Genomic DNA, 24814 nt, shown 5'->3' on the forward strand with positions numbered 1-24814 from the left:
CGAAACGCACGTGGCCGGGCCGGGCTGCGCCGCGCTGTGCCGATAGAGAAAGGGGGGGGGGGCTTTTGTTCCTGCTGCCCCGGGTTTATGCCCACTGTCCCGGAGTGAGCTCTAGAGAGTACTCCGTGACACATATGCAGAAGTCTTCAGAATGGCAGAGCTAAAAAACTGACGGGAATGCATTTACACTTTAATCTTTTCATCTGCCTTCTTGTAATAGGTTGCAGAACGTTCTTAGGTACAGTTACACTGCATCTAATTAAACATAACCCTACTTTGAAACTACATTAGGAACTGAGATTTAGGGAGTGGGATGAGATTGAACTTTTTTAGCTGTTCAGGTGAGGTTTTATCTGCTCCGGCTTACATATTCCAACTCTTCTAAAACTTTCTTCTTCTCTGTGCTTACCTACTCAGGAGCTGCTCCCTTGTCTTCCTGCAGTCATTATTTAATTAATGTTTGATGATTTACCATTGTGTCTGTCATTGTAAATTTCAGTTTTCTCAGATTTTCATCAGTTTGTTTAGATTTTTTGTTATGTTCTCCTGGCAGTAGGTGGGTATTGGGATAGAAGGATAATGAAAAAACAGACCGGTATTTCTTAGAGTAATGAAAAAGTGAAACGTGACATTCTTGCCTTATGGAAAGTAGACTACGCTAAGCATTTAAGAAATTACTGTCTCCATATTGCTTTCTTAGACCTTCAGTATCAGCTTCTAGAAAGCAAGTGAGCTCAGGAATCTTTCAGTAGCTTAAGGTGTCTCTGGAAATGTTACTCTACTAGATACAGTACAGTGTGTGTGTGTTGTTGTTTTTTTTTTTTTTTTTTGTAGAGCTGCAGCTCGCTGTAACAAAGGCATTGAAGTCTTGCTCGCAGTAGCCCTAGAACACTTTGTTCTTGTAGTTGTCAGAGTTTTAAGGGGACCATCTCCCGCAGATGATTCAGCAAAGAAAATAAGATATCTCATCCACTGCCAGTGGTGTGAAGAGAGAATTTTTCAGAAAGAAGGCAGTATGGTAGTGGGTATGTGAGTATTTCTCATAACTTTCTTGAACATATGATTACTGTGTGGGTTTGGGTTTATTTTTTTTTCTTTTGCTTGTTAAGGTCTTGTTTATATTTACATCTCTTTAAGAAATTAGTATTTCTATTTAATGTAAAGATGCATGTAGTATATATAGTGGAGAAGCTACTTCTAATACAGGCTGTTTGTTTTATGGTAGTTATTTAGATTCATTATGTTCATGGATTTTGCTGTAAATGTCCTGGATTTATTGTTAGGGATCACGTACTCCAGCTCACTGTGGCTGCTGAAGGATGCCTGATAGGCTGTTCAGTCCATCCTTCTGGTGAAAGAGTGGGACATTCTGTTTCCTCCATACAGGGGCAGCTTGATGGATTTAGTGTCAGATTGCTTTTCTGCAGGCCATCATGTTCAGTTACCTGAAAATATGGTGAAATAAACAGAATCACTTTCCCTCAGATGAGGGTATGTTTTGCCTGATTGGGCCTCATCTGTAAATGCCTGATGGAAATAATTTTAGTAGCTGTGATAAGAGAAGTTCACAACGTTCCTGCAGTTGATCTAGTGCTTTGGAATAAATGGAAGCAGCCTTTCTTTTGAAAGCTGAGCTCAAGCTTGTGAGCTGTCTCTATACAAAAATCAATCTAGAGCAGGGGTAGACTAGCAAGGTAATAGTTGGAATGAATTTAAAAGGAAAAACCTTATTTGCTTCAAAGTTGCAGGTTCTGGGATATTTTGCTATTCAGCTGGTGGTATCTTTTCTTTGCTCAAAGTCAGGTGCAGAGGTGTGCAGTGACTTTTTCATTAAAGAGATTCAGTCCTGTTTTTATAAACATAAATTATTAACTCACAAGTGCAGCATTATGGTAGTGATCTTAATAAATAAATTGTTTATTTGATGCTCTCTGCCTGCAAGCAGTCTCGCGGCCTACAAATATTGTAGGCGAGCTGTATTTTGTGTATGTAATTGACAGATGTTCAAATTTTTGTTGTTGATGTTTACTGTTAGCCTGGACAGCTGCATATATAGTTGTAGGAAGAATAGTAATTACCTCATCATTTGAAATTTGCCAAGAAACGGAGCAAGTTAGTTGGCTATTTTTTCAGTGTCATTTTAGGAATAATTAGAGATCAAAATCATCACTCACTGAATTTTCTTAAGCACTGCTGCAGTGTTTGACAGAAGTGAGAGCTGTTGCACTTTTGCTGTTGTTTACCCTTCTAGTTACTTCAGTAAAGTCCTATCTGTATCATCTCAGTAAGCATTGATGACTATTCCAGATTAACAGAAATCCTGTTTTTCTGTTGTAGAAAATCCTTATCAGCAGCTACCTTGTGATTGTCATGGCAGTATGCCTGGGAGGACAGCAGTTGTTCTTGGTCCTCTCTGGTAAGTTCACAGCATGGGCACTGGAGAGTAACGGGCTGGGAGGACCTCTAGAGGTCAGCTGCTCCAGCGCATCACAGAAATGCAAGGCTGCTGGAACATCCATTGCTATCTATTATAATAGAAAAGTGTAGCAGTCAGGAGTAATTCAGGAAGCAGTTAATTGATTCTGTTTTCTGAGTTTAGTAAGGTGTTCAGTTTTTTGTTTTGTTCATAGCACTCAAACCAGTACATAAATAACAAATTCACTTTCAACTTCACATTTAGTGCAACTGTTTTAGTATGTCCTGCACTGGAGAACCTGGCTCCGTGTTCCTCTAGTTGCTAAATGTCATGAAGTTGTTTATTACTTGATATTTACAGAGCATATATAATAAATCTTTTACAGAGTGTATATAATAAATCTTAATATGTGCTGATGGGAGTACACTACTTGTTAATTTATAAAATTGCCTATTGTGAGAAACAAAAATAAATTCTTTAAGTCTTCTAATGGTTTCAAAGTGGCATTAAAAGCAGTAGCTTTCTTCCTGATACAAGTAGGACTGAAAGACCTTCTCTATATAGTACAGTAAGTTAGTGATAGGAATAACAGTCCTGCTACTGTCCTTGTAAACAAAGCTATTCTATACTGCTATGTTAAGCACACAGTACAGTGCCGCTCTTTGGTGTAATTTGACTGCAAATCACTGTGTGTGATCTTTTTAAGGAAACTTATTTTTACTTTACTAATGAAAGTCTTCTCACTTCTCTTGTGTTTCTTAGGTCAGGTGCTCTCTTTAATACTGGATTCCTCAGAAGAATGCTGTCTGAAGCTGTCCAGTATGGCTTAGATGAAGTTCAGCCACTTTTGAAAACCGTAGTTTGTGAATCTGAGTGTACAACTTCCAAGAATTTTTCTACCCATAGTCCTTTTGATGAAAACAAACAAGGTAAGAAAAAAAAAACAGCTGCCTCTTATCATGGTTTTGTAATGTTGCTGTCAGTATTCCACATCATAACATCATGTGCAGTATGGATCATTAGAAGGTTCATACATCAGTTCTGTGGAATAACAGCATCCCAAATACTCAGCTCTCAGAAGAAAACTAAGTATCCCAGAAGACTTCGCGGTCAGAGATAAGTCATGGGAGGAGGACATATATAATCTCTCTCCCAGGCTGGAGCTCTCTCTCTCCGACTCTCGGAGAGTGGGAAGCATTCCAGCCGTGTCACCCAGAGTTCACAGTAGGCCTCTTGGTTTTTGGGGATGCTCTCTCTCTGTTTTGTTTGATTTATTAGCCTCAATCATATTTTATTATATTGTGTTATCTTGTATTCTGATATCATATTTAGTAAAATAAGTTTTCCTCCTTAGATTGCCGGTACTGTTCTCTTTTCCCATTCCCCTTTTCCCAGGCATTCACGGGCAAAGGTAAATCTAGGTAACCTGTGACAGATTTTGGTGGAGATGGCGGGCATAAGCTGCTGCTTTTTAGCTTTTAGAACAAATCTCTCTTTGCTCTCAGAGAGCTTCGTTAGTTTCGTTAGGGAAGTGATATCTTTTCATAGCTGCTCACTGAGAATGTGACCTTGAAAGTCCAGGCAAACTGTCAACATTCAGGGGTAGCTGTAAACTCTGAGCATTGCTGTCTTGCTTTTGTAAAGAAAACAAAGGGATTTCTTTCTCAGAGCACAGCTAGCTGGCTCTGACTTTTACAACGCCTGCCAGCTATGAGTCTGCTCTCTATTTTAGGAGCACTGCATAGGGGATTCAAAGCCATCATGTTCTTTGGAACTTATTGGCCCCTTCTTAAGTTTTTGATTTCTTGTTATAGAATATATGCATTATACAACAAGTAAGGGCACTGATGAATACATCTGCCTGGTACTTCTATGCAATGTGGTATGATGTGAATTTTGACACTTGCATCCCAGATGAAATAGTTAATTTTACAATGACTAATTTCACAATTGCTAATTTCACAGCAGCTAATTTTACAAACACCACGATGTTCAATCCGGTTTCCAGGCTGCCTTATCAGATTGCCGCACAGTTTTTGAAAACCGAGTTAGTGTTCATCCTTGTGTTCATACTCATGTTCATGTTATCATTATCAATATATATGAATGTACTCCTCTCCATTCGTTCTATGCGGAAGTCCCCTCCAAAACCAGAAAATGCTGACTGGCAGGGAATATGGAAAGGTTTAGGAAAAATCTTAGAAGCTTTGGGACCTGCAGTGTCGTGGGATTTCACTCTTGAATGCTTGAGGGACCCTGAGAAATTAAGTGAATATTTGAGTCAGAGGTGGTACGGCTTACAGAGATCTAAGGAGGTAAACCTTATTTGGGGTTTGGCTTATGCATACCGTGCTCTGTATAATACTATTCTGGAGAGAGAGTTTCCAGTCTGAGGTTTAAGCCAAAGAAGAAAATCCCCAAGTCAACTCTGATCAGTCACAGGAGGCACCAGTAACAATATCAGTTGCCTCTGTGGAAGGCAAGAAATGGAAATGGATGTCCTCACGTCTAGAACGGAAAAAAGAAGTGGAGGAGGAGGCAACAGAAGATCCAGGTGACAGGTCTGGATAAGTACCGAGAAAGGAAAAAGGAAAAGTGTCATGAAGAAGAGAGTGATGAGGAGGAAATCTCTGTTACTGTTTGTCGATCCCTGAAGATGACTGAAATCGAAGGCGTAAGAAAGGAATTTACGCAGCGTCAAAACAAAGGTCTCCTTGCCTGATTGATTCGCTGCTGGGACAGTGGGGCCAACAGCTTGTATGTAATGGTAACGAAGCTCGCCACCTAGGAAGCATTGCCAGAGACCCAGCTAACGACAGAGGGATAAGCAGATGATTCAATGGAGCTGGCACCCTCTGAGACTGACTGTTAACAGCCGTGAGGGAAAGTTCAAGGATGCTTTGAAATCTCAGATTAAAGGTATCCAGTACCTGAGGGAAAGGGCTGTGGTGGAAATGTTGTACAACCCTGATCAACAAGACCGTGATTCTGAGTGAGGACCAAGCCTAGCATGTGGCAGAAACACACAAGTACAGCACCAGAAAGTTATGCACAGACATTGGTAAGAATGTTTGGAAGATACGAGGACCAACAGAGAAGACCCTGAGTTTTTGAACTGATTATGACATTTCAAAACTACGAACAGCAGCTCCCCCCACTGTGCGCCGCAGTTTCTTCCAACTCACGAGTAGAAGACCGACTTCTTCTGCACAAGAAACTGTTTCCATCAACTAATCTTGATGATCCCATAGTAGTATCAGAAACGACTGATGAAGGTCAATCCCCATACAGGCCACCAGGTCTAATGAAGGATCTATTCAAACTAGTCCAGTCCTACTCCTTACCTGTATCATTAAAATTCTCAGCTATTAGACACAAGCGCTTTCCAGATTGAGCAAGGAACAACAGTAAATTGCACTGTGTGTTTCCTTGTGGTGTTACCTACGTGACCACAGAGAAGACACGAGGAAGTGGCATGACCAGCCTACTCCTGTACTATGAGCACGGGTGAGGGAACTACAAAACAGTCCAACCACCAGTACGGCTGCTCCAGTTATCACAGGTAACCAATAGAGGGGCCCTGCCCTCATTCAAGGGAGTGGAAGGGATAATAGAGTTTATTGGACTGTGTGGATTTGATGGCCTAGCACATCAGAACCACAGAAATATAAGGCACTGGTGGATACTGGTGCACAGTGCACTCTAATGCCCTCAAGTCATGAAGGGACAGAATTAATCCATATTTCTGGAGTGACTGGGGGCTCTCAAGAATTGACTGTGTTGGAGGCTGAAATAAGCCTCACTGGTAAAGACTGGCAAAAGCATTCTGTTGTGACTTACCCAGGGGCTGCATGTATACTTGGTATTAATTACCTCAGAAGGGGGCACTTCAAGGATCCTAAGGGGTATCGATGGGTCTTTGGGATAGCTGCTGTAGATATGGACAACATTAAGCAGCTGTCCGTTTTGCCTGGCCTGTCAGAGGACCCGTCTGTTGTGGGGCTGCTACAAGTAAAAGAGCAGCAGGTACCGATTGCTACAAAGACAGTGCACAGACGGCAGTACCACACCAAGAGGGATTTCTTGCTCCCCATTCATGATTTGATTCACCACCTGGAGAATCGGGGGGTGATCAGCAAAACTCACTCACCTTTTAACAGCCCCATATGGCCATTGTGTAAAGCCAGTGGAGAATGGAGGCTGACAGTAGACTGTCATGGTCTGAGTGAGGTCACACCCCCACTGAGTGCTGCTGTGCCGGACATGTTAGAACTCCAGTACAAGCTGGAGTCAAAAGCAGCCAAATGGTATGCCACCATTGACATTGCCAGTGCCTTCTCTATTCCTTTGGCCACAGAAGGTAGGCCACAGTTAGCCTTCACCTGGAGGGGCATTCAGTATACTTGGAACCGTTTGCCTCAGGGATGGAAACACAGCCCAACCATTTGCCATGGGTTCGTCCAGGCTGTATTGGAACAGGGTGATGCTCCTGAACACCCGCAGTACATTGATGACATTGTTGTGTGGGCCGATACAGCAGAGGAAGTTTTCACAAAAGGAGAGCAAATAATCCAAATTCTTCTACAAGCTGGTTTTGCTATTAAGCGAAGCAAAGTAAAAGGGCCTGCCCAGGAAATTCAGTTCTTAGGTATAAAGTGGCAGGATGGATGTCATCACATCCCAACAGTGATTGACAAAATCACTGCCATGTCTCCACCAACTAGCAAGAAAGAGACACAGTCTTTCCTGGGTGTAGTAGGCTTTTGGAGGATGCACGTTCCAAACTACAGCCCTACACCTTTATCAGGTAACACAGAAGAAGATTAGTTTTGGATAGGGCCCTGAACAGCAGAAGGCTTTTGAGCAGATTAAACAAGAGGTACCCTGTGCCGTGGCCCTGGGGCCAGTACGGATGGGACAGGATGTAAAGAACATCCTCTACACTGCTGATGATGATCAAGCTGCCAGAATTGAGGTGGCTCAAATAGACTTGGACTGACAGAACAAGGGTGAATTATTTCTAGGTCGATGGGCCCATGAGACCTCAGTCCATCAAGGAAGAGACGCGACATATAAGTGGGCTAGAGACCGAGGGGTGGACTTAACTATGGATACGATTGTGCAAATTATTCATGACTGTGAAACATGCCATAATTAAACAAGCCAAGAGAATGGCGTGGCAGGTTGATTATATCACCTTGCCACAGTCTCGTAGTGGTAAGTGTTATGTGCTTACTGTGGTAGAGGCAACCACTGGGTGGCTTGAAACATAGGCAGTACCCCATGCTACCACTCGAAACACCACATTGGGTCTTGAGAAACAAGTCCTGTGGCGACATGGCACCCCAGAAAGAATTGAGTGATAATGGGACACATTTCAAAAATTCCCTTATAAATACTTGGGCATGAGTGGATTTATCATATCCCTTACCATGCACCAGCTTCTGGTAAAATTGAACGATACAATGGGTTGTTGAAAACTATGTTGAAAGCAATGGGCGGTGGAGCATTTAAGCACTGGGAAAAATACTTGGCAGAAGCCACTTGGTTGGTCAATACTAGAGGATCTGTCAATTGTGATGGTCCTAGCCAATCTAGCCCACTACATACTATAGAGGGAGATAAGGTCTCTGTTGTACATGTAAAGAACATGTTGACATGTTGGGAAAAGCTGTTTGGGTCCTTCCAGCCTCTGGAAAGGGCAAACCTCTCTGTGGAGCTGTTTTTGCCCAGGGACCTGTGTGCACTTGGTGGGGCAGAAGGAGGGGGATGTTCAGTGTGTACCACAAGGAAATTTGATGTTGGGGGAGTGCAGTCAGTAATTCTATGTATCTATGTATATGTTTGCATGTGTAGTGCATTTTAGTTACTATAGTTATACATTTAGTTATATTACATTTAATGTACTATTTAGTTACCATAGTTTTATATATGTGTGTATATATATTAACCATGATGTAATGATGTAGAATAAGGGGTGGTATGTCAGGGTTTTGTAATATTGCTGTCAGTATTCCACATCATAGCATCATGTGCAGTGTGGATCATTAAAAGGTTCTTACTCCAGTTCCATGGAATAACAACATCCCAAATACTCAGCTCTCAGAAGAAAACTACTTATACCAGAGGACATCATGGTCAGAGATAAGTCACGGGAGGAGACATATATAATCTCGCTCCCAGGCTGGAGCTCTCTCTCTCGGACTCGGAGAGTGGGAAGCGTTCCAGCCGTGTTGCCTAAAGTTCACAGTAGGCCTCTTGGTTTTTGGGGACTCTCTCTCTCTGTTTTGTTTGATTTATTAACCTCAATCATATTGTATTATATTGTGTTATCTTGTATTCCGATATCATATTTAGTAAAATAAGTTTTCCTCCTTAGATTGCTGGTACTGTTCTCTTTTCCCATTCCCCTTTTCCCTTCCCATTTGAGCCAGGGGCCCCACGGGGTGGCTGTTCCCTGTTATGGGCACAGGTAAACCCGTGACACCTCTTCACAAAAAGACTGGCTTGGTGGTGGTTTTAGAGAGAGATTGCTCTTTGATAACATAATGCTAACAGCAGAGTATATGCAACAAGGTCAAGAAAGTAACTTGATTTGAATCTAACATGAGGCTTAGCAGTGCTGTAAAAAGAGTAGGATCTATCAAAGGCAGAGTGCTGGATTTATACCTATTTAACCACTACGGTAGGTCCTGAAGCAATTAAGCAGGCTGACTACCATGAAATCCATAGAGCTGGAGATAGTACATGCCTCTCAGTTCTGTTTTGTACTCTGCTCCTCACCATTGAGGACTACAATTGTCCTGCTCTGCATTCTGCTGGAATAGAAAATCATTCCACCAAAAGGAGCAACTTTCTGCATGTGCATGCTCTTTTACCCTTAAACAAAGTTATATTTTGAATATTTCCTCTAAATTCAACTACTGAGCTGGTAAGCAAATTAACCAGCCTCTCAGTGTTCTTCAGGCTGGGAGGTGGTGGTGTTTTTTTCTTTTGAACTAAAGCATTTTCCCATTCCACTGTTTTACAGTAGACTTAATTTTGACCCTTAATTCTATTCTAGAAGAGTGTGGCGTATATATTAAAACACCAGATACGCTGGCAGAATCTGATGTGGTACCTGGTAAGTAGATCGTTTTTGTGCAACTTCAAAGTATGATTTTATGCTGCAAGTGATGGCCAAGCCAAACTAGTTTTCACCTATAAATTCTCTATATTTAATCATACTTGAGTAAAAGTTATTTTCCCACTGCATAATTGTTTTACTTCATCTGGAGTCATGTTTCCTGATAAAAGCACAATGCTAATTACTCAGTTATATTTCTCAGCATAAATACATATATGAAGATGTGGTTGCTGTGTATATTTTCAGTTTGTTATGTCTTTGGCTTCGCTGGCTTTTATTATTATTATTTTGTGAATTTAGTGAATATTCACAGGTTTCACTGGCCTTTTTTGTGATTCAGGAAAAAGAAAAAATAATGAAGTGACGCAAAATGCTACCAAGCGACAAAAAACTGACAGCAGTGCTGAGCACCCTGCATTTTACTATAATATCCACAGACACAGTATTAAAGGAATGAACATGCCCAAGTAAGGCTTACATTTACCTTCCAGTCTCACAGTGCTATGATAACTAATATATAATTTGTACTGAACCAGCCTTGCTACTGCTAATGCCTTCTTACATGGCTTTTTCAGGTTAAATAAATTCTTAAACTATCTCTCTGAAGCTGGATACAGAGTCAGCAGAACCCACTTTGATCCTATGGGTGTTCGCACCAACGCACCCTTGGCACAGTTTAAGACTGTTCTCATGAAGTACAGCACTCCCACATATGCTGGAGGGCAAACAGAAGTCCCTCTCCATCTGACAGAAGATGTCCAGGTGGGAGACCAGCTTCAAGTGGTTGCAGACAGCAAGGCAAAAGGTGATGAGTTTCTGGAAGAGAACAAATATGGAGACACTGTCACTGTCTTTGCAGAAGACTGTCCTACTCACTGTGCAGCTGATTAGTCCAGATCCTTTTGGGATCAGAACTTGCAACTACGCTCTGTTCAAGTACACCAGTATTCCTTGCAGACCTTGAGTTTGACAGTTTGAAACCCCTGCAATTTTTTGGGGGGAGGAAATTTTTGGGGGGAGGTTTAGAATTCTAGAACTTAGCACTGAATGCAGCAGTATGCATGGTCAAAACGCTTTTCCTGTGGGAAAGTTTTTAGATAGTTGGTTCTTTCACACTCACATCCACTTTTACACTGAGCATTGTAGCTAGCGCCAAGTCTTTGTGCAGCCTTATTCAAGCTGCTAGAACAGGACCCAAAAGAGTGGGGCCAAAAGTCTTAAGCATTTCTGAACATAAATTTAGTTTGAATCAGACAATCATTTCTAAAACCTGGCCAGTTAAAATTCAAAGGGAGGTCACAAAATACTGCAGGACAAAATGTGATGTGAACTGAAGCAAGCTGGAAAGTGCTAACTTGGTGCACTTCTAACTCCACTTCTAACTCCACATTGCTCATGTAATTTGGCCTTTGGTTTCATTTCTGTAGATCTACCTACAGGCAAAATCCTAACAAAAATGAGAATGGAAAGGAACCTTTGCAGAGCTGTCACATAATCTTCAGTTCCAAACTAAGCTTTAGTGATTTGTCTTCATTGATTCTAGTAGTTTGTTTGCTCTGAGGTTTAATTTGGTTGTTCACTTAAAAAAAGTGTATCGTGACCAGACATCACAATCTGAAGTTCCAGAATAATTTAATAATACAGTTTGCTGTTGAAAGATCTCTTCAGTGACTGAGCAAAGATGCTATTTGTTGGTAGTCATTTCGGGTTTCTTTAAATACATGGCAACATTCCAGCCAAACAAACTTGCCTCCATTTTTTTTTTCCCTCAAAAAAACTTGTACATACATTTTGCTTGGATTCTTAGAATCACAGAATGGCTTGGGTTGGAAGGGACCATAAAGACTGTCTGTTTCCAACACCCTGGAGTGGTCTGGTTGCCACCTACCAGACTGAGTAAAGAATCCCCTCTTAATATTTAAAAAAGGGGGGAGTTTCAGGTTAGAACTGTTCCCTGTCATTCTGTCATTATTTGCCTGCATATTTCAATTCAAGTTGAGTCTCCCTTAAGCTTCCTTTAAGTATTGGAAAGTCACAATGAGATCTCCCCAGAGCCTTCTTCAGGCTGAATGACCTTAGATCTCTCAGTCTTTCTTCATAGGAAAGGTGCTCCAGCTCTCTGATCATGTTTGTGATTCTCTGGACCTGCTCCAACAGCTCTACATTTTATGCTGGGGGTTGCAGGCCTGGATGCTGTATTCCAGATGAGGCCTCACAAGGGTGGGGTCAAGATGGACAATTACTTCCTTCTCCCTGCTGGCCGCTCTTCTTGATGCAGCCCAGGACACAGTCAACCTTGTGGGCTGCAAGCACAAACTGTCTAGCTTTTTGTCCATCAGGGCCCCTAAGTCCTCCACAAGTCTGCTCTCTGAATGAATGTCTGGGATTATCCTGACCCAGCTGCAGCATCTTGCACTTTGCCTTGTTGAAACTCATTAGGTTCTTATGCATCCATTTTTCAAAGCTTGTCCAGGTCTCTTTGCAAAATATCCCTTCCTTCTATCATATCAGCTGAGCCACTTGGTGTGTTGTCATCTGTAAACTTGATGCGCGTGTACTTGACTTTGCTCTTTAGGTCATTGATAAAAGAGTGCTGATCTTAAAATGGAGTCCTGAAGGACACCACTAGTAGCCAGCCTCCACCCGGACATAGAGCTGTTGACCAAAACCCTCTGGCTGCAACCATCCAGCCAATTCCTTATCAATCAAATAGTACACACTTAATCTCTCTCCAATTTAAAGATAAGGATGTGATATGGCACCATATCTAAGGCCTTGCAGAAATCCAGGTAGATGATATCAGTTGCTCATCCTTTGTCCACTGGTCCATCCAGTGCACTTTGTTCACTTTGTCCATCCTTTGCTCCACTGCAGAAGGCCACTGAATTTGTTAGGCACAACCTGACCTTGGTTGGAACAGTACTGGCTATCTCAGATTAGCACATGCCTTATCATAGTTTCTAGGATGTTCTGTTCCGCATTCTTTCTAAGCACAGAGGTAAGGCTCATCAGCATGTAGTTACCCCGATTTTCCTTTCTCCATTTCTTAAAAATGACAATGATGATTCATTTTTCCAGTCACCGGGGAATTTGCTTGACAGCCACGAGTTTTCAAATATGATGGAGAGTGGTTGGCAGCTACATCAACCTGTTCTTTCCTGACCTGGGTTATATGTCATCTTGCTGCATAGAATTCTAATGTTCGCTTTCATGGAGACAGCATTGGACTTGTTCTCAGTGGGCGGGATTTGGCTCCCTCAGCTCCAACCGACGTGTTTGAGGATGTGAGAAGCATGGGAAGCATGACTGCCAGTGAAAACCAAGGCAAAGAACTTTCTGAGCAGCCTTGTTCATGTCTGTTGTACGCAGTTGTTCCTTCTCATTGTCAAGGAGAGTGTACCTCAGAGGGGGTATGCTCTCCTTTGCCTGTCTCTTCTGACCAATATACCTGTAGAATAGTAATAGTAATAGTAATAGTAATAGTAATAGTAATAGTAATAGTAATAGTAATAGTAATAGTAATAGTCTCGTGCGGGTTGGAAGGGACCTTAGAGATCATCAAGTCCAACCCCCGGGATTCGAGCCTCTGTGCTGCAGAGCGGCACTTCTACCACTTGCGCCACAGCAGATTCGAACACCTGGGCCCCAGTGTTGCAATGCAGCATTCCTACCACCTGCGCCACCAGGGCACACTCACAATTCTTTCATATTTCTCACTGAGTTTAGTTCCATCTGGGCCTTGGCTTTTCTAATCCCATCTCTGTACATCAAGATGGCACTCCTGTATTCTTCCCAGGCCACATGTCCATGCTTCCACTGCCTACATTTCCTTTCTGTCCCTCAGCTTGTCTATGAGGTCACCATACCACTCCCCTGCCATCCCTGCTTGATTTCTTGTTCTGGGAGAATGAGAGGTCTTGTGCTCTCAGAAAGGTGTCCTTTAAGAGTTGTCAGCTCTTCCCCATTCCTTTGTCACTACAGATTGCTTCCCAGGAAATCTCATCCAATAATTCCGTTAACAGTCAGAAATTTGCTGTCCTGAAGTTCATGATCCCAACTTCTTTCTTTGCTAGGCCCATATTCTTCAAGAACATCAAATCATCCAAGCATGATCACTATAGCTCAGACTATCTCCAGTTTTATCCTCTTTAATCAACTCCTCTGCATTGGTGAGCATGAGGTCCAGTAATGCTGCTCCTCTGCTTCGACTTCTCTATGGCTGAAGATGCATTTGTGCTGAAGTCGAGGCAGCAGAATCCCTTCTGGCCTAGGTGTTGTTCCATTTTGGCACAACCTAGACCAGTCCAAGCGAGAAGAAAGTCCACTGCCATCTTCATCTGAGTCAGTCCAGTGTCAAGGGAACTCGGCGTATCAGCTATATCAGTCAGTGCATGGGAAGTGTGATTCACATTTTTGCTGCTCAACAAGCAAGCCATGCTGTCACACATGTATTATGAACGACTTGGGGCCAGATAAAGATAGTACCTATGACCTGGCGTACATTCCCGTTGAGATACATGCAATCATTGCATTCTGGTGTTATTGTCTCTATACTCCACCATCGTCACAAACCTTCTGTGAGGAATCGTTGGATGTCACGTGGTGAGGTAGGTGCATACCATATTGCCCAAGCAATATGCATATTACCCAAGTTGCAGGGACCACCCTTAGGTTGAATGGGCATGACTGCGTAGACATATCCTGGCACGCAAATTAGGCCCATACCCAGGGGCAAGTGGATAGGGGCATCATTCTCCAGCTTGACTGTCACATGGACTGTAGAGTTGCTTCTGGGGATGGTCTCACTTTCCTGTGGATCATAGTCCTGGCTGCCTTTCAGCCTTGCATTAGGTGAGCTGGAGTGAAACCAGCCCCACCCCACCGCTGACGCATTGGGATGCATGGTGGCCAGGGCTTGCTATCAAATATTCCCTTCTCGAGAGGGCCTTGGGGCTGCTGGGGAACAAGTAACCCCATTGCTATTGGTCTTTGCCACAGGAGCTCACTTCTTTGGATGGACATTCCTGTGCTATACCAGATCCCTTCGCACACGCACCTAACAAGGGGCAGACGATTACCTCTATCGTCCACCACCCTGATCTGATTCAGTAAATCATCATTGGTGCAGGCTGTCCTGTTGAAACAAGGGACTTCAGCATAACGTATGGCAAGAGCACAGGTACAAAATGGATCACCTACCACTGAGAGGGCCAAGCACACCGTGGAAGAGTTAGTCAGTTACACCTATCCATGTAACAGAAGAATATCCTAATAAGAGAGCGCTATGCCTGTCCCCAAGGGGGCCCATGACACCTTTTGGAATAAGAGTCAAGGTGCTGTCAGTCTGCGGCACTGACTGGGCGGTGGCCAAATCCACTCCTGCACTGCCGGCAGTGGCTGGTCTGAGTGAGCTGGCCAGGCAGTGGCCGACTGATTCAGGACCGTATTTGCTGTCATAGCGCGCGGTCTCGCGCTCCTCTTGCCGTTTCCCGGCAGATCGCAGGGCTGTGCAGCAACAGGGAGTTTGGATCAGCATTCTCTCGCCCCGTGCAACACCCTTCTGTATCAGGACAGGGTCAATGTGGAATAGTACGAGCATTTTTATTTGCTTGCTTAGGCTTTTTACAGTCCCTCTGTACATGACCAGGCTCCCCACAATTGTAACATTTCATTCTTTGAGCTGTTCCTGCATTGAGTTGAGAAATGGCCAAGAAATTTAATGTAGGGCTGGGCAGCCTCCTGCATAACTAATATAAGTGAGGCATTAGACAAATTAGTATCAGGTATCCGACGGATAGCACGCAACACCAAAGTCTTAACTTGTTCCAGGCATTGCCTGTCCAGCTGTGCCTGGGCCTGAGGTGTTGCCCAGACCTGAAATCATAACATAACTGTCAGCAACTACAGCAAAAAGAAGTAAGATGCAGTGCAGGGAGACAGCATCATGACAAGTGAGGAGGGGGTGGAAGATGCACATCCACAGCAGTGTGGGTAGGGGGGGTGCAGCTGAGACACGGGTTGAATCCAGGCAGGAACAGTTTGAAGACATTCTTCCTTGTCGAATTTGATTAAGCCCTTCCATTATTTAGTAGCAAAGAGACAACAGTTTAGCAGCCGTTCTGTCTTTAGCAATAGAAGTCTGCTGGAGTTTTGTACCAATTTTAACCCAAAGCTCCTCATCAAGAGAAAACCCAGTTTTCAGCAATTCAGAAACATTTTTACTGCAACCTGGAAATAAATCTCTAAGGGGTCCCATTCTGTGTTATCTGTAACTGATAAGAAAAAGGCCTTCAACGTTTGCATACTCTGATATATCGATTTGAATGATCACTAAAATTTGTGAAGCAAATCCTTTTAGAGTGCTCACAGCCATGCCTTTGAAACTAATAGGTAATTAGTGGTCGTACAAGTTTATGAAGATGCATGTCAGATAGAATAATTATTAGTGGGCAAATGTGCCAAAAATGTGTTTGCGGTGGATGTGATAGGCAGTGCCAGCAGGGCGTCCCCTGCTTCAAAGTGCACTTTACCTTTCTCACCCATCACAGATTCTCTCCTGCTTTTGTTTCTCTCAGAGCCTGAATGGTATTTTCCATTTGTACACCATATCTGCATAGCCAGTGCATGATACAGAGCCCAAGTGGAACACCTGCTTGGAAAACAGAATAAGCCATTAAAATCAGCTCTCTTAGAGTGCGCCTTTGTCTCAAGTGATGCACGGTCATAGTTTACAAATCCTGATGAGCGGGCTGAAAGGAAGTGATCACACTATGATACAGGAACATCCCCTTCACCCGAGATTTCTGTCCAGGTTTTGTCTTCTCCAATTTAGAAAAGGCTCATTGGTAGGCTAACAGCATTGTAACCAGCATTACTAACACATCAAATGCCTATTCCCATAGATTCCAGCATTGGTAACATTAGATCCTATTTGATTCACATCCAATTTATTAATAAATTAGAAGAAGCAGACAATGACCTGGATAATGCCAAATAATTCTAATTCTTGAAACTGCATTTGAAATGCTGGAAATGCTCCCATTATGTCACACTGTTGGCAAACTTGAAAGGCAAAAGGTCAGCGTGCTTTGGTTTACTTAGAACAGTTTCTTCGCAGCAGGGTCAGTATTTTGGTTTTTTTTTTATTTTGTTTTTTCTTTTCTTTGACCAAAATATGGGTTACATATACGCTGCGTCAATGTTAATTTGCCCAAGAAAAGCCCAAATATTGTTATACGGACAGATAAGGCGCCGTCATTTACAAACTTTTGGGTGCTACGAAAAAAAATTTTTGCCGCAGAAATAAGTTAATTCGGTTTAGTAATTAATTTTCTCAACAATCGGTTACATAAATTTAAATTATAAAATAATCGCCAAAAATCAACACCACATCTAATTGAGGAAAGGCTATAGCAATAACAACCCTAAAATCCCCCTTCAAAGCTACAAGCGAATTCATTCTTTTCCCTAGAGGTTGTCCCTTGTTCTCATACTGTTTATCCTGCTCCACAGGCTGCTGCTCTGTGGAAGTCCTTATCTTATCACTCCATGACGTAAGTTAGTGTAAATTAATCAGCCAACCGTATTTATCTCAAACATTTAATAATTTATCCAACAAATCCCTTAAGATTGAGAACCAAAAACTCTATAAGCCGCATAGACCTACAGTTTTATTATACTTTTGGAGGAAATGGCAATAACTGCCAGAAAAAGTAAAACATGTTCAGCAGGTGGTAGATGAAAGGCAGCGCTAGTAAGGCTCCCACATCAAAGGTGCACTCATGCCCTTTCGTCAGCGCACCACCGCAGATTTCCCATTTTGACTTATCACTTCTTTCCAATGTGTGCTCTACACATGCTATGGCCAGGTGCAAGCAATAATGATGAGTCCAGATTGGAAAACTTGCTTACAGATGCCATAATATGAGGGTATATAGAAAAAAAAAGTGTTTCTTTAACATTCAATGCCACTCTATCTAAGTCCTGTACCTAATTGAACATTCGTACAAAATATTTTTGAGACTCTACACCTATGAATCACAAGAAATCATTGGCTGCAACTCCCCCAACATCCAAAATTCCCTTGTGTACAGCAATTGGAATTCCATTTTGGTCCAATCACCCCACTCATGTCTACCCAGGTCCCTGGGCAAAGACCAGTAACCCCGGAGAGGTTTTGCCCTTTCCAGACGCTGGAGGACCCCAACTGATTGTTTCCCAATCATGCTCTTTATGTTACGACAGAACCTTATCTCCCTCCACGGTACGTAGGGAGCTGGATTGGTAAGGACATTACGATTACTTAACTATATCCCTGCGAGGTTGACATCAAACCAAGGTGGGCTTCTGCTTAAATGGCTTCCTCCCAATTTTTCTATGTTCCGCCCCCATGCTTTCAACATAGTTTCAACCCCACGCCATTTGTCAGAGCCATGCTTTTTAACATACTGCTCACAGTTTGCTGAAGATGGACAAAGTTCAGCAAAGTCCTGGCCAAAGGTTCCAGGACTGCCTTTGTCTGAGACACACACGGAGATGGACAATGTCCGGGGGCTACGAAGAGGGAGAATAAGATACTGAAATTGAATGGCCCTTTGAGTTGGTCTTTTTTGTGTTTGGCCTATCTCAAGGACAATGGCCAGCCCTGAGGACTATGGCCTTAAGTGTCTTTCCTGGTGGCCCCATCTCAAGGAAGATTGACACTCTGAGGAATTCAACCAAAGACTCTACTCGAGCTGTCCGAAATCTCTTGGAAGGCCTGGAAAGAAAAGGAAATAAAGGGCACGGACAAACAACGTTTACTTGGCATCTAGGTATCTGACACTGCAGATCCTCCACCGTTGTCACTATCTGCTTGTGCCACTATGTCTCGTCTTCTGGGATTGCTGCTCGAGACTCTCTCCGAGGGACCCTCGCTGCCGAACCTCTAGCTCTAATGGAGACCAACGGTCACTGTCTGACTGAACGCATCTTCACTGCGCGATCAGCATATCGAGCAGATGACTAGCTCGCTGACAGGTGCGAGCCTGCCTCAAGATCTGGCGTTAGCATGCTCTCATCGATTCCACCCTGATACGATTGACCTCCGCTGATAATATGCCCCGGACACCGATAACGTTAAACAAACGGCTACGGGACGCTGCTGCATCCACGGAGGTGACATTCCCGGCTTTAACAGTAATTCTTGCCTCTTTCAACGCGTTTTTCTATTATCGCCGGTACATTTCCCTTCCCCCCCATCCCCTCAAATTGTCTATTATTTCCAATAAACTGGTCGGATCAAACATTTGAATGTTGCGTTCTCTTCTTAATCTCACGCCGGTGCATAACATATCAAGAAAGAACCGTTTGCCCTCACTCCTAAATGGAGCCGAGTAACAGACGTCTCTTTTTTTGGTTGAGGATTGGTTCGATGAAATCACAGGTGCAAGAGGATACTGCATGTGTTAAGCCTCTCCAATAGCCGATCGTGGAAATCCCTGGTTCCCATCATCTTGTACCAATCATGGATTCATCTACATCAGGCGACGTAGCCAATTTGTCAAGTAATAATCACTTTGTGTTGCCCTTCGCGAATTTTGTTTAAAATCTGTTCCCCACATAGTTTAGTCAATGGGCTGAAGTGTAAAGCTTAACGTCTGGTAACGCTTAAAAAATGTCAAGTTCCTGAAGTCTGCTAATTACGTTTCATTCACACTAAGGGGCTTCCTATTCCCCTTGGCATACACTATAGCAGAGTGCACAAGGTCATGCTTTTCTGGAGCTGCGTTTTGTAGAATGTCACGCACATTGTCGTGGAACGCGGACTGTTTTCAGGATCATGTAATTGGTTTGGGTCATTACTGTTGAATGGGGGCTGTCATAGCATTTCCAACAACAACTTTCTCTCAACAAAAATTGAAACACTACCTTCTCTATATTAGTTCCATTCTTTTCTCAGCCCAGTCCGCTTAAAAGGGAATCTATCTCTTACCAGCTATCGAACATCCGCTTCCAGAGGTGTAGGACCTGGATTTTTGGCAATGTGCCAATCACCTCTGTCACCGACACGTGATCCTGAAATGCTACCCAGGGTTTGGACACGAGCTCACTTGCCAAATCCTGAGCCAGCGAAGCCTGTTGAGCACCATCGTCCCATCAGCGAAGTAACGCAAGTGACCAATAGTTCCCTTGGCTGATGTGTGAAATCCTTTCTTAATCATCGAGATTACACTTCAGTCCTCAAAAGATCGATCAATAATGCTGGGGTCGTAAGTATCTCTTGCTCGCCTTTTGCTCTACTCTATAGAGTCCTAGGTGTTGATGGTGGCAACTGTGTTGATGAGGCTGCCCCTCTGTAAAAGTGTTGGACTCAAAAATTCTTGTAGAAAGAAATCAGCTTTGTGGCTCCCGTCTTCAGACTCTGACTAATCACCCTTGTGATATTTCATTCCAGGTAACCCTCCCTTCTTTTTTCCTCTCTGCCCAACTTCTCTCTGCTCCTCTATCATCTTCTGCTCCTCTATCATCTTCTTATACCCCTCTAACAATCCGTCGCATGCCTACAAACTTCCTCTGGCTCTTTCTGAACTCCCCCTGCTCTCGCTGAGTCCCCTGCTGCTCCGACTCTGCCTCTCCTAACTCCTCTGCTCTTCGTAAACATGCCATACTGCTTTTCTCTAACCTCGTTTCTCTTAGAACCTCTTACAGGGGCAACCAACATTGTATCTGGTGTCCCAGATGGTTGGTCCAATTGGACTACCTGTGCCCCCGGTGGCTGGTCAGATTGGACTACATGTGCCCCCGGTGGCTGGTCAAATTGGACTACATGCGCCCCCAGTGGCTGGCCAAATTGGACTACATGTGCCCCCAATGGCTGGCCAAATTGGACTACATGTGCCCCTGGTAGTTGGTTAAATACATTCAACTCACCCTGGAGGGCACATAGCTGGTCTCGGAGAGCGTTCCGCTCAAACTGGACAGCACCAAGCTCAGTCTGGAGGCTGTTGTAGTTGGACTGGAGAGTGTTGTACCCGAACCGGAGGACGTTATGCTCGGCCTGGAGGGCAGTGTGCTCAGTCTGGAGAGTGTTGAGCTTGGTCTGGAGGGCATTGTGCTCGGTCTGAAGAGCGTTATGCTCGGACTGGAGGGTGTCACAATTGGGTTGGAAGGCATCGTGCTTGGCCTGGAGGGTGCCGCACTCAGACTGGACGGCGTCATACTTGGACTGGAGAGTGTTGTGCTCGGTCTGGAGGGCATTGTGCTCGGTCCGGAGGGCATCGCGCTCAGTCTGGAGGGCATTGTGCTCAGTCTGGAGAGTGTTGTACCCGGACCGGAGGGCATTGTGCTCAGTCTGGAGAGTGTTGTGCTCGGACTGGAGAGTGTTGTGCTCGGACCGGAGGGCGTTATGCTCGGACTGAAGAGTGTTGTGCTCGGACTGGAGGGTGTCGCACTTGGGTTGGAAGGCATCGTGCTTGGGCTGGAGGGTGCCGCGCTCAGACTGGAGGGCGTCGTACTTGGACTGGAGAGTGTTGTACCCGGACCGGAGGGCATTGTGCTCTGACCAGAGGATGTTACACTCAGACCGAAGGGCACTGTGCTCTGACCAAAGGGCGTTGTGCTCGGACTGGAGAGTGTTGTACCCGGACTGGAGGGTGTCGAGTTTGGATTGCATACTCTCATTCTCGGCCCTGAGACTCTCTCTCTCAACCTCAAAATCTTCCCTCTCAGGAATGGTATTGAATAAGGCCCAATAAGCATTAGCTAGGCCCCAAGTCATTTGTGCCTCCTTAGATCTGCCTGAGCCACAACATTCCTGTCTCAAATATCTATATATATCTTCTCTATATCTTTATATTTTCATTATATTATAACTCCTGATATCTATAGTTTTCTTCTTCTAAAATCTCTCCAAATCTCCCACACTCCCTGCCCATCAGTATTCTCTAATTCCTAGGAAGACTTCCTCCTGAGGTACTAAATCTAGATACTGAGTGAGATGACTACAATAACTGACAGTAAGTTCCAGGTCTATATCTATATCTCTTGTGTATCTATATTATTTTGAGTACTGCTTTAAAGGATGCAAATAAAAAAGGAGAGCCACGCCAAAAATCACCATCCTGAACTATTAGTGCGTTAGTTGCTCCCTCTGGAGCTGCATGCCATGATACCAAGTAAGCGTTGCTACCATGCATTCAAATCTATTTACATTCCTAAACTATAGAAAAATGGCAGCTTTTCAGGTCCAAGATGTTTGGAGCATCATAAAAGAGAAACTAATTGACATGCAAGTTACCATAAGCAACTTACTAGAGAAAAAAAACATTTTTTTTTTTTTTTCAATAGAGAGGGAAAAAAAGTAAAAAAAGTAAAAAAAAACAAAGCTCAGCAGTGTTTATAAAATAAAACCGTATTGCAGTCCCCCTGATTTCTAGTCAAGCTCACAGGTCAGAATCGCAAACGCTAAATCGCTCCCTTAAAGGAAAAAAAACTTTTTTTTAAAAGCTAAAGAGCAACAGAGATACGAAAACAGAAAAAAACTAGCAAAACTCAATCATGCCCGCATCTCCACCAAAATTCTGTCACGGTTATACTTCAATAAATTCACCACTCCATCCCGTTCAACCAGGCCGTGTGCTCACAGGGGCCTAGCCGAAAGGAAAAAAGTTAATTAGGCTAAAACAAAACAGCGGCAACGATCTAAAGCACACTTATACTAAATACTATATCGAAATTCAGTATAACACAATTATAATACAATATATTGAAATTGAGAGCTAACGAATCAAGCCATAAATCATGAGAAATGAGTCCCGTACCGAGGAGGCCTACTGTGACATCAGGCGAACGGTGAAGGCGCCCACACACTCCCTGAACGCCAGAACTCGAAAGACGTCAGTCTAGTCTGCGACCGAGTTAATATAGAGTCCAGGTCCTGTGACCTATCGTGTTGTTCTCTGGGAGATGTAGTCTTCTTCTGTAAGTTGCAGATTCAGTAAAATTATTCATGCTTTATATGATGTTATGATGTGGAATACTGATAGTAAAATTACAAAATTATTAAACCATCACAAGCTAGAATGTTGTGTGTTTCTTCTATTTTAGTAATAGATCAAATGTGTATTAAACAGGGCTTGATGTAATCAATGATAGAATCTACAGGAATAGCTCTTTTAATGTTTTAGTACTGATTGGTTATGATGTTATTAGCCTATTAATTAGCTTTTCTTAATTTGCAAAGACAAAACCTGGAAAGGAATCCCAGGCAAAGGGATGACCCTGTATTGTAGAATGGATACGTCTCTTACATCCAGCTGCTAGGGATTTTTAAAATACAACCATGCATCACTTGAGACAAAAGTGCACGCTAATAGAACTAAATTTGATAGTTTATTTCATTTTCCAAGCAGGTGTTCCACTTGGGCTCTATATCACGCACTGGCCACGCGGATATGGTGCACAACTGGAAGAAATCCTTCAGACCCTGAATGCAGGAGAGAATCTGTGATGGGTGAGAGAGGAAAGGTGCACTTTGAAGCAGGGAAGGCCCTGCTGGCACTACCTGTCACATCCACCACCAACATGGTTTGCTGTTTCTCAAGGGTCAATAAGTAATAATGCCCCTAGTGATACTCTAGCACATTTGCCCTCTAATATTGGTTCTATTTGACATGCTACTTCATAAAGTTGCACAATCATTAGTAATTATTAGCCCAAAGGCATGGTTATGAGCATCCTAAAAGCATTTGTTGCACAAATTTTAAAAATCAATATATCAGAGTATATGAAAGTTGAAGACTTTTCCTAACTAGTTACATGTGAACACAATGGGACCCTCATGGATTTATTTCCAGGTTGCAGAAACTTAGGTTGCAGAGCAAGCATGTTTATTCTTTTTAGTAGGTTTAACTGTAATGTTGTTATGCTGTGTTTGACTTGTCTCTTTTTTTTTTTTTTTCCCCACTTTTAGAGTATTATCAATCGAGGCCGTGATTGAGTTATAATAGTTATGTTATTAATATAAGTAGTGTTGTTATTCTACAGGCAGTAGCTTGGAATTGTTGTCATACAAGAAGAATTTTACAGAGCAGCAGCCACGGATCAAGATAAGGAGTTCACAGAGCAGCAGCTGCGGAGCAGGATAAACAGCATGAGAACCAAGGACAACTCTAGGAAAAGAATGAATGGCCCATGGCTTAGGAATATCATAGAGTATGCTTTAGTGTTTGTCAGAATAATCCTATTAATCCCGCTTTTCATACCATGTGTACTGAATTGCTTGCAAAATATGATTAGTCGGTTGGTAAACCGAGCCTTTTCAGCCAAATTAGTTATACAAAAAGAAAACAGGGGAAGTGTGGAGAGTTTTATTGACAACTGGCTAGCTGAGAAAGGTCACGTAGATACTGTGTAGCTGGCCAAGCAACCGTGCCATCTGCAAGGACAACAAGAACAAAGGGATGTGTGATGATGATGAGAAGATGGCCACAGTTCTGGGAAGTCAGCAAGGGAGTAGTTATTGGGACAATAACTGCAAGGTACAAAGATAGGTGGGGTTGACATGTAACTGGGAACCAATGATGAGCTCTGCTTTTGCACTATGTATGAGCAAATTATCTGCACTATAAATGTACACGTAGACGAAGCAATAAAAGAGATTTGCTGATCATAAGTCTATGACAGGTATGGTCATTTGCATTTCTCCCACCGACTCCAACAGAAAATGTATTTTTGCCAGAATACGGAGTGATGCTTTAGAGAGAACTTATTATTTCTGGTCTATGTAGTGATATTCGTGTGAAAATTTTTAATGTTTTGACAGAAATTGATATTTCGGGTGGAACTGTCCTTATTTTGTAGAGTAAAACTGGTGTTCTGGAAACAATGTGTCATATTATGCTCCTAAGTATCATTTAGTAGAGAGAATATCTTCTTTTGGGAATTAAAAACCATATGTTGTTTAGAACATACTATTCTCAGGAATGAAAAGCATTTTCTTAGGTAAGAAAAATGTATTTTTGCCAGAATACGGAGTGATACTTAAGAGAGAACTTCTTATTTCTGGAAGAAGTGGTGATATTCATGTGTAAATGGTAAAAATTTTAACAGAAACTGTCATTTTGGGTGGAAATGTCCTTATTTTGTAGAGGAATACAGGAATTCATGAAACACTGTATTCTATTATGCTCCAAAGGAACATTCTGTAGAGATAATGTCTACCTTTGGGGATGAAAACCAGTATTTTGTTTAGAAAATGCTATTTTTAGGAATGAAAAGCATTAGTTTGGTAA

General features: G+C 42.9%; 1 protein-coding gene across 3 annotated transcripts in view; it reads left to right on the forward strand.

Moving 5' to 3' along the window:
• Window positions 1-24200, forward strand: part of TRMT1L (tRNA methyltransferase 1 like) — a 43762-nt gene extending 19562 nt beyond the window's left edge. Inside the window, exons 11-16 of one of the 3 annotated variants that reach the window (XM_032446285.1) lie at window positions 835-1025; window positions 2338-2416; window positions 3179-3345; window positions 9480-9539; window positions 9856-10009; window positions 10118-11287. In XM_032446285.1, coding sequence (XP_032302176.1) covers window positions 835-1025; window positions 2338-2416; window positions 3179-3345; window positions 9480-9539; window positions 9856-10009; window positions 10118-10433 — 967 coding nt within the window. In that variant the 3' untranslated portion in view covers window positions 10434-11287. Of the gene's footprint in view, window positions 1-834; window positions 1026-2337; window positions 2417-3178; window positions 3346-9479; window positions 9540-9855; window positions 10010-10117; window positions 11288-23567 lie in introns of those variants that run through there. The other 2 variants (XM_015869853.2, XM_015869854.2) reach the window with 2 other exon arrangements.
• The last annotated feature ends 614 nt before the right edge of the window (window positions 24201-24814 follow it).

This window comes from Coturnix japonica, chromosome 8 (assembly GCF_001577835.2).
Source record: "Coturnix japonica isolate 7356 chromosome 8, Coturnix japonica 2.1, whole genome shotgun sequence".
Lineage (NCBI taxonomy): Eukaryota > Metazoa > Chordata > Aves > Galliformes > Phasianidae > Coturnix > Coturnix japonica.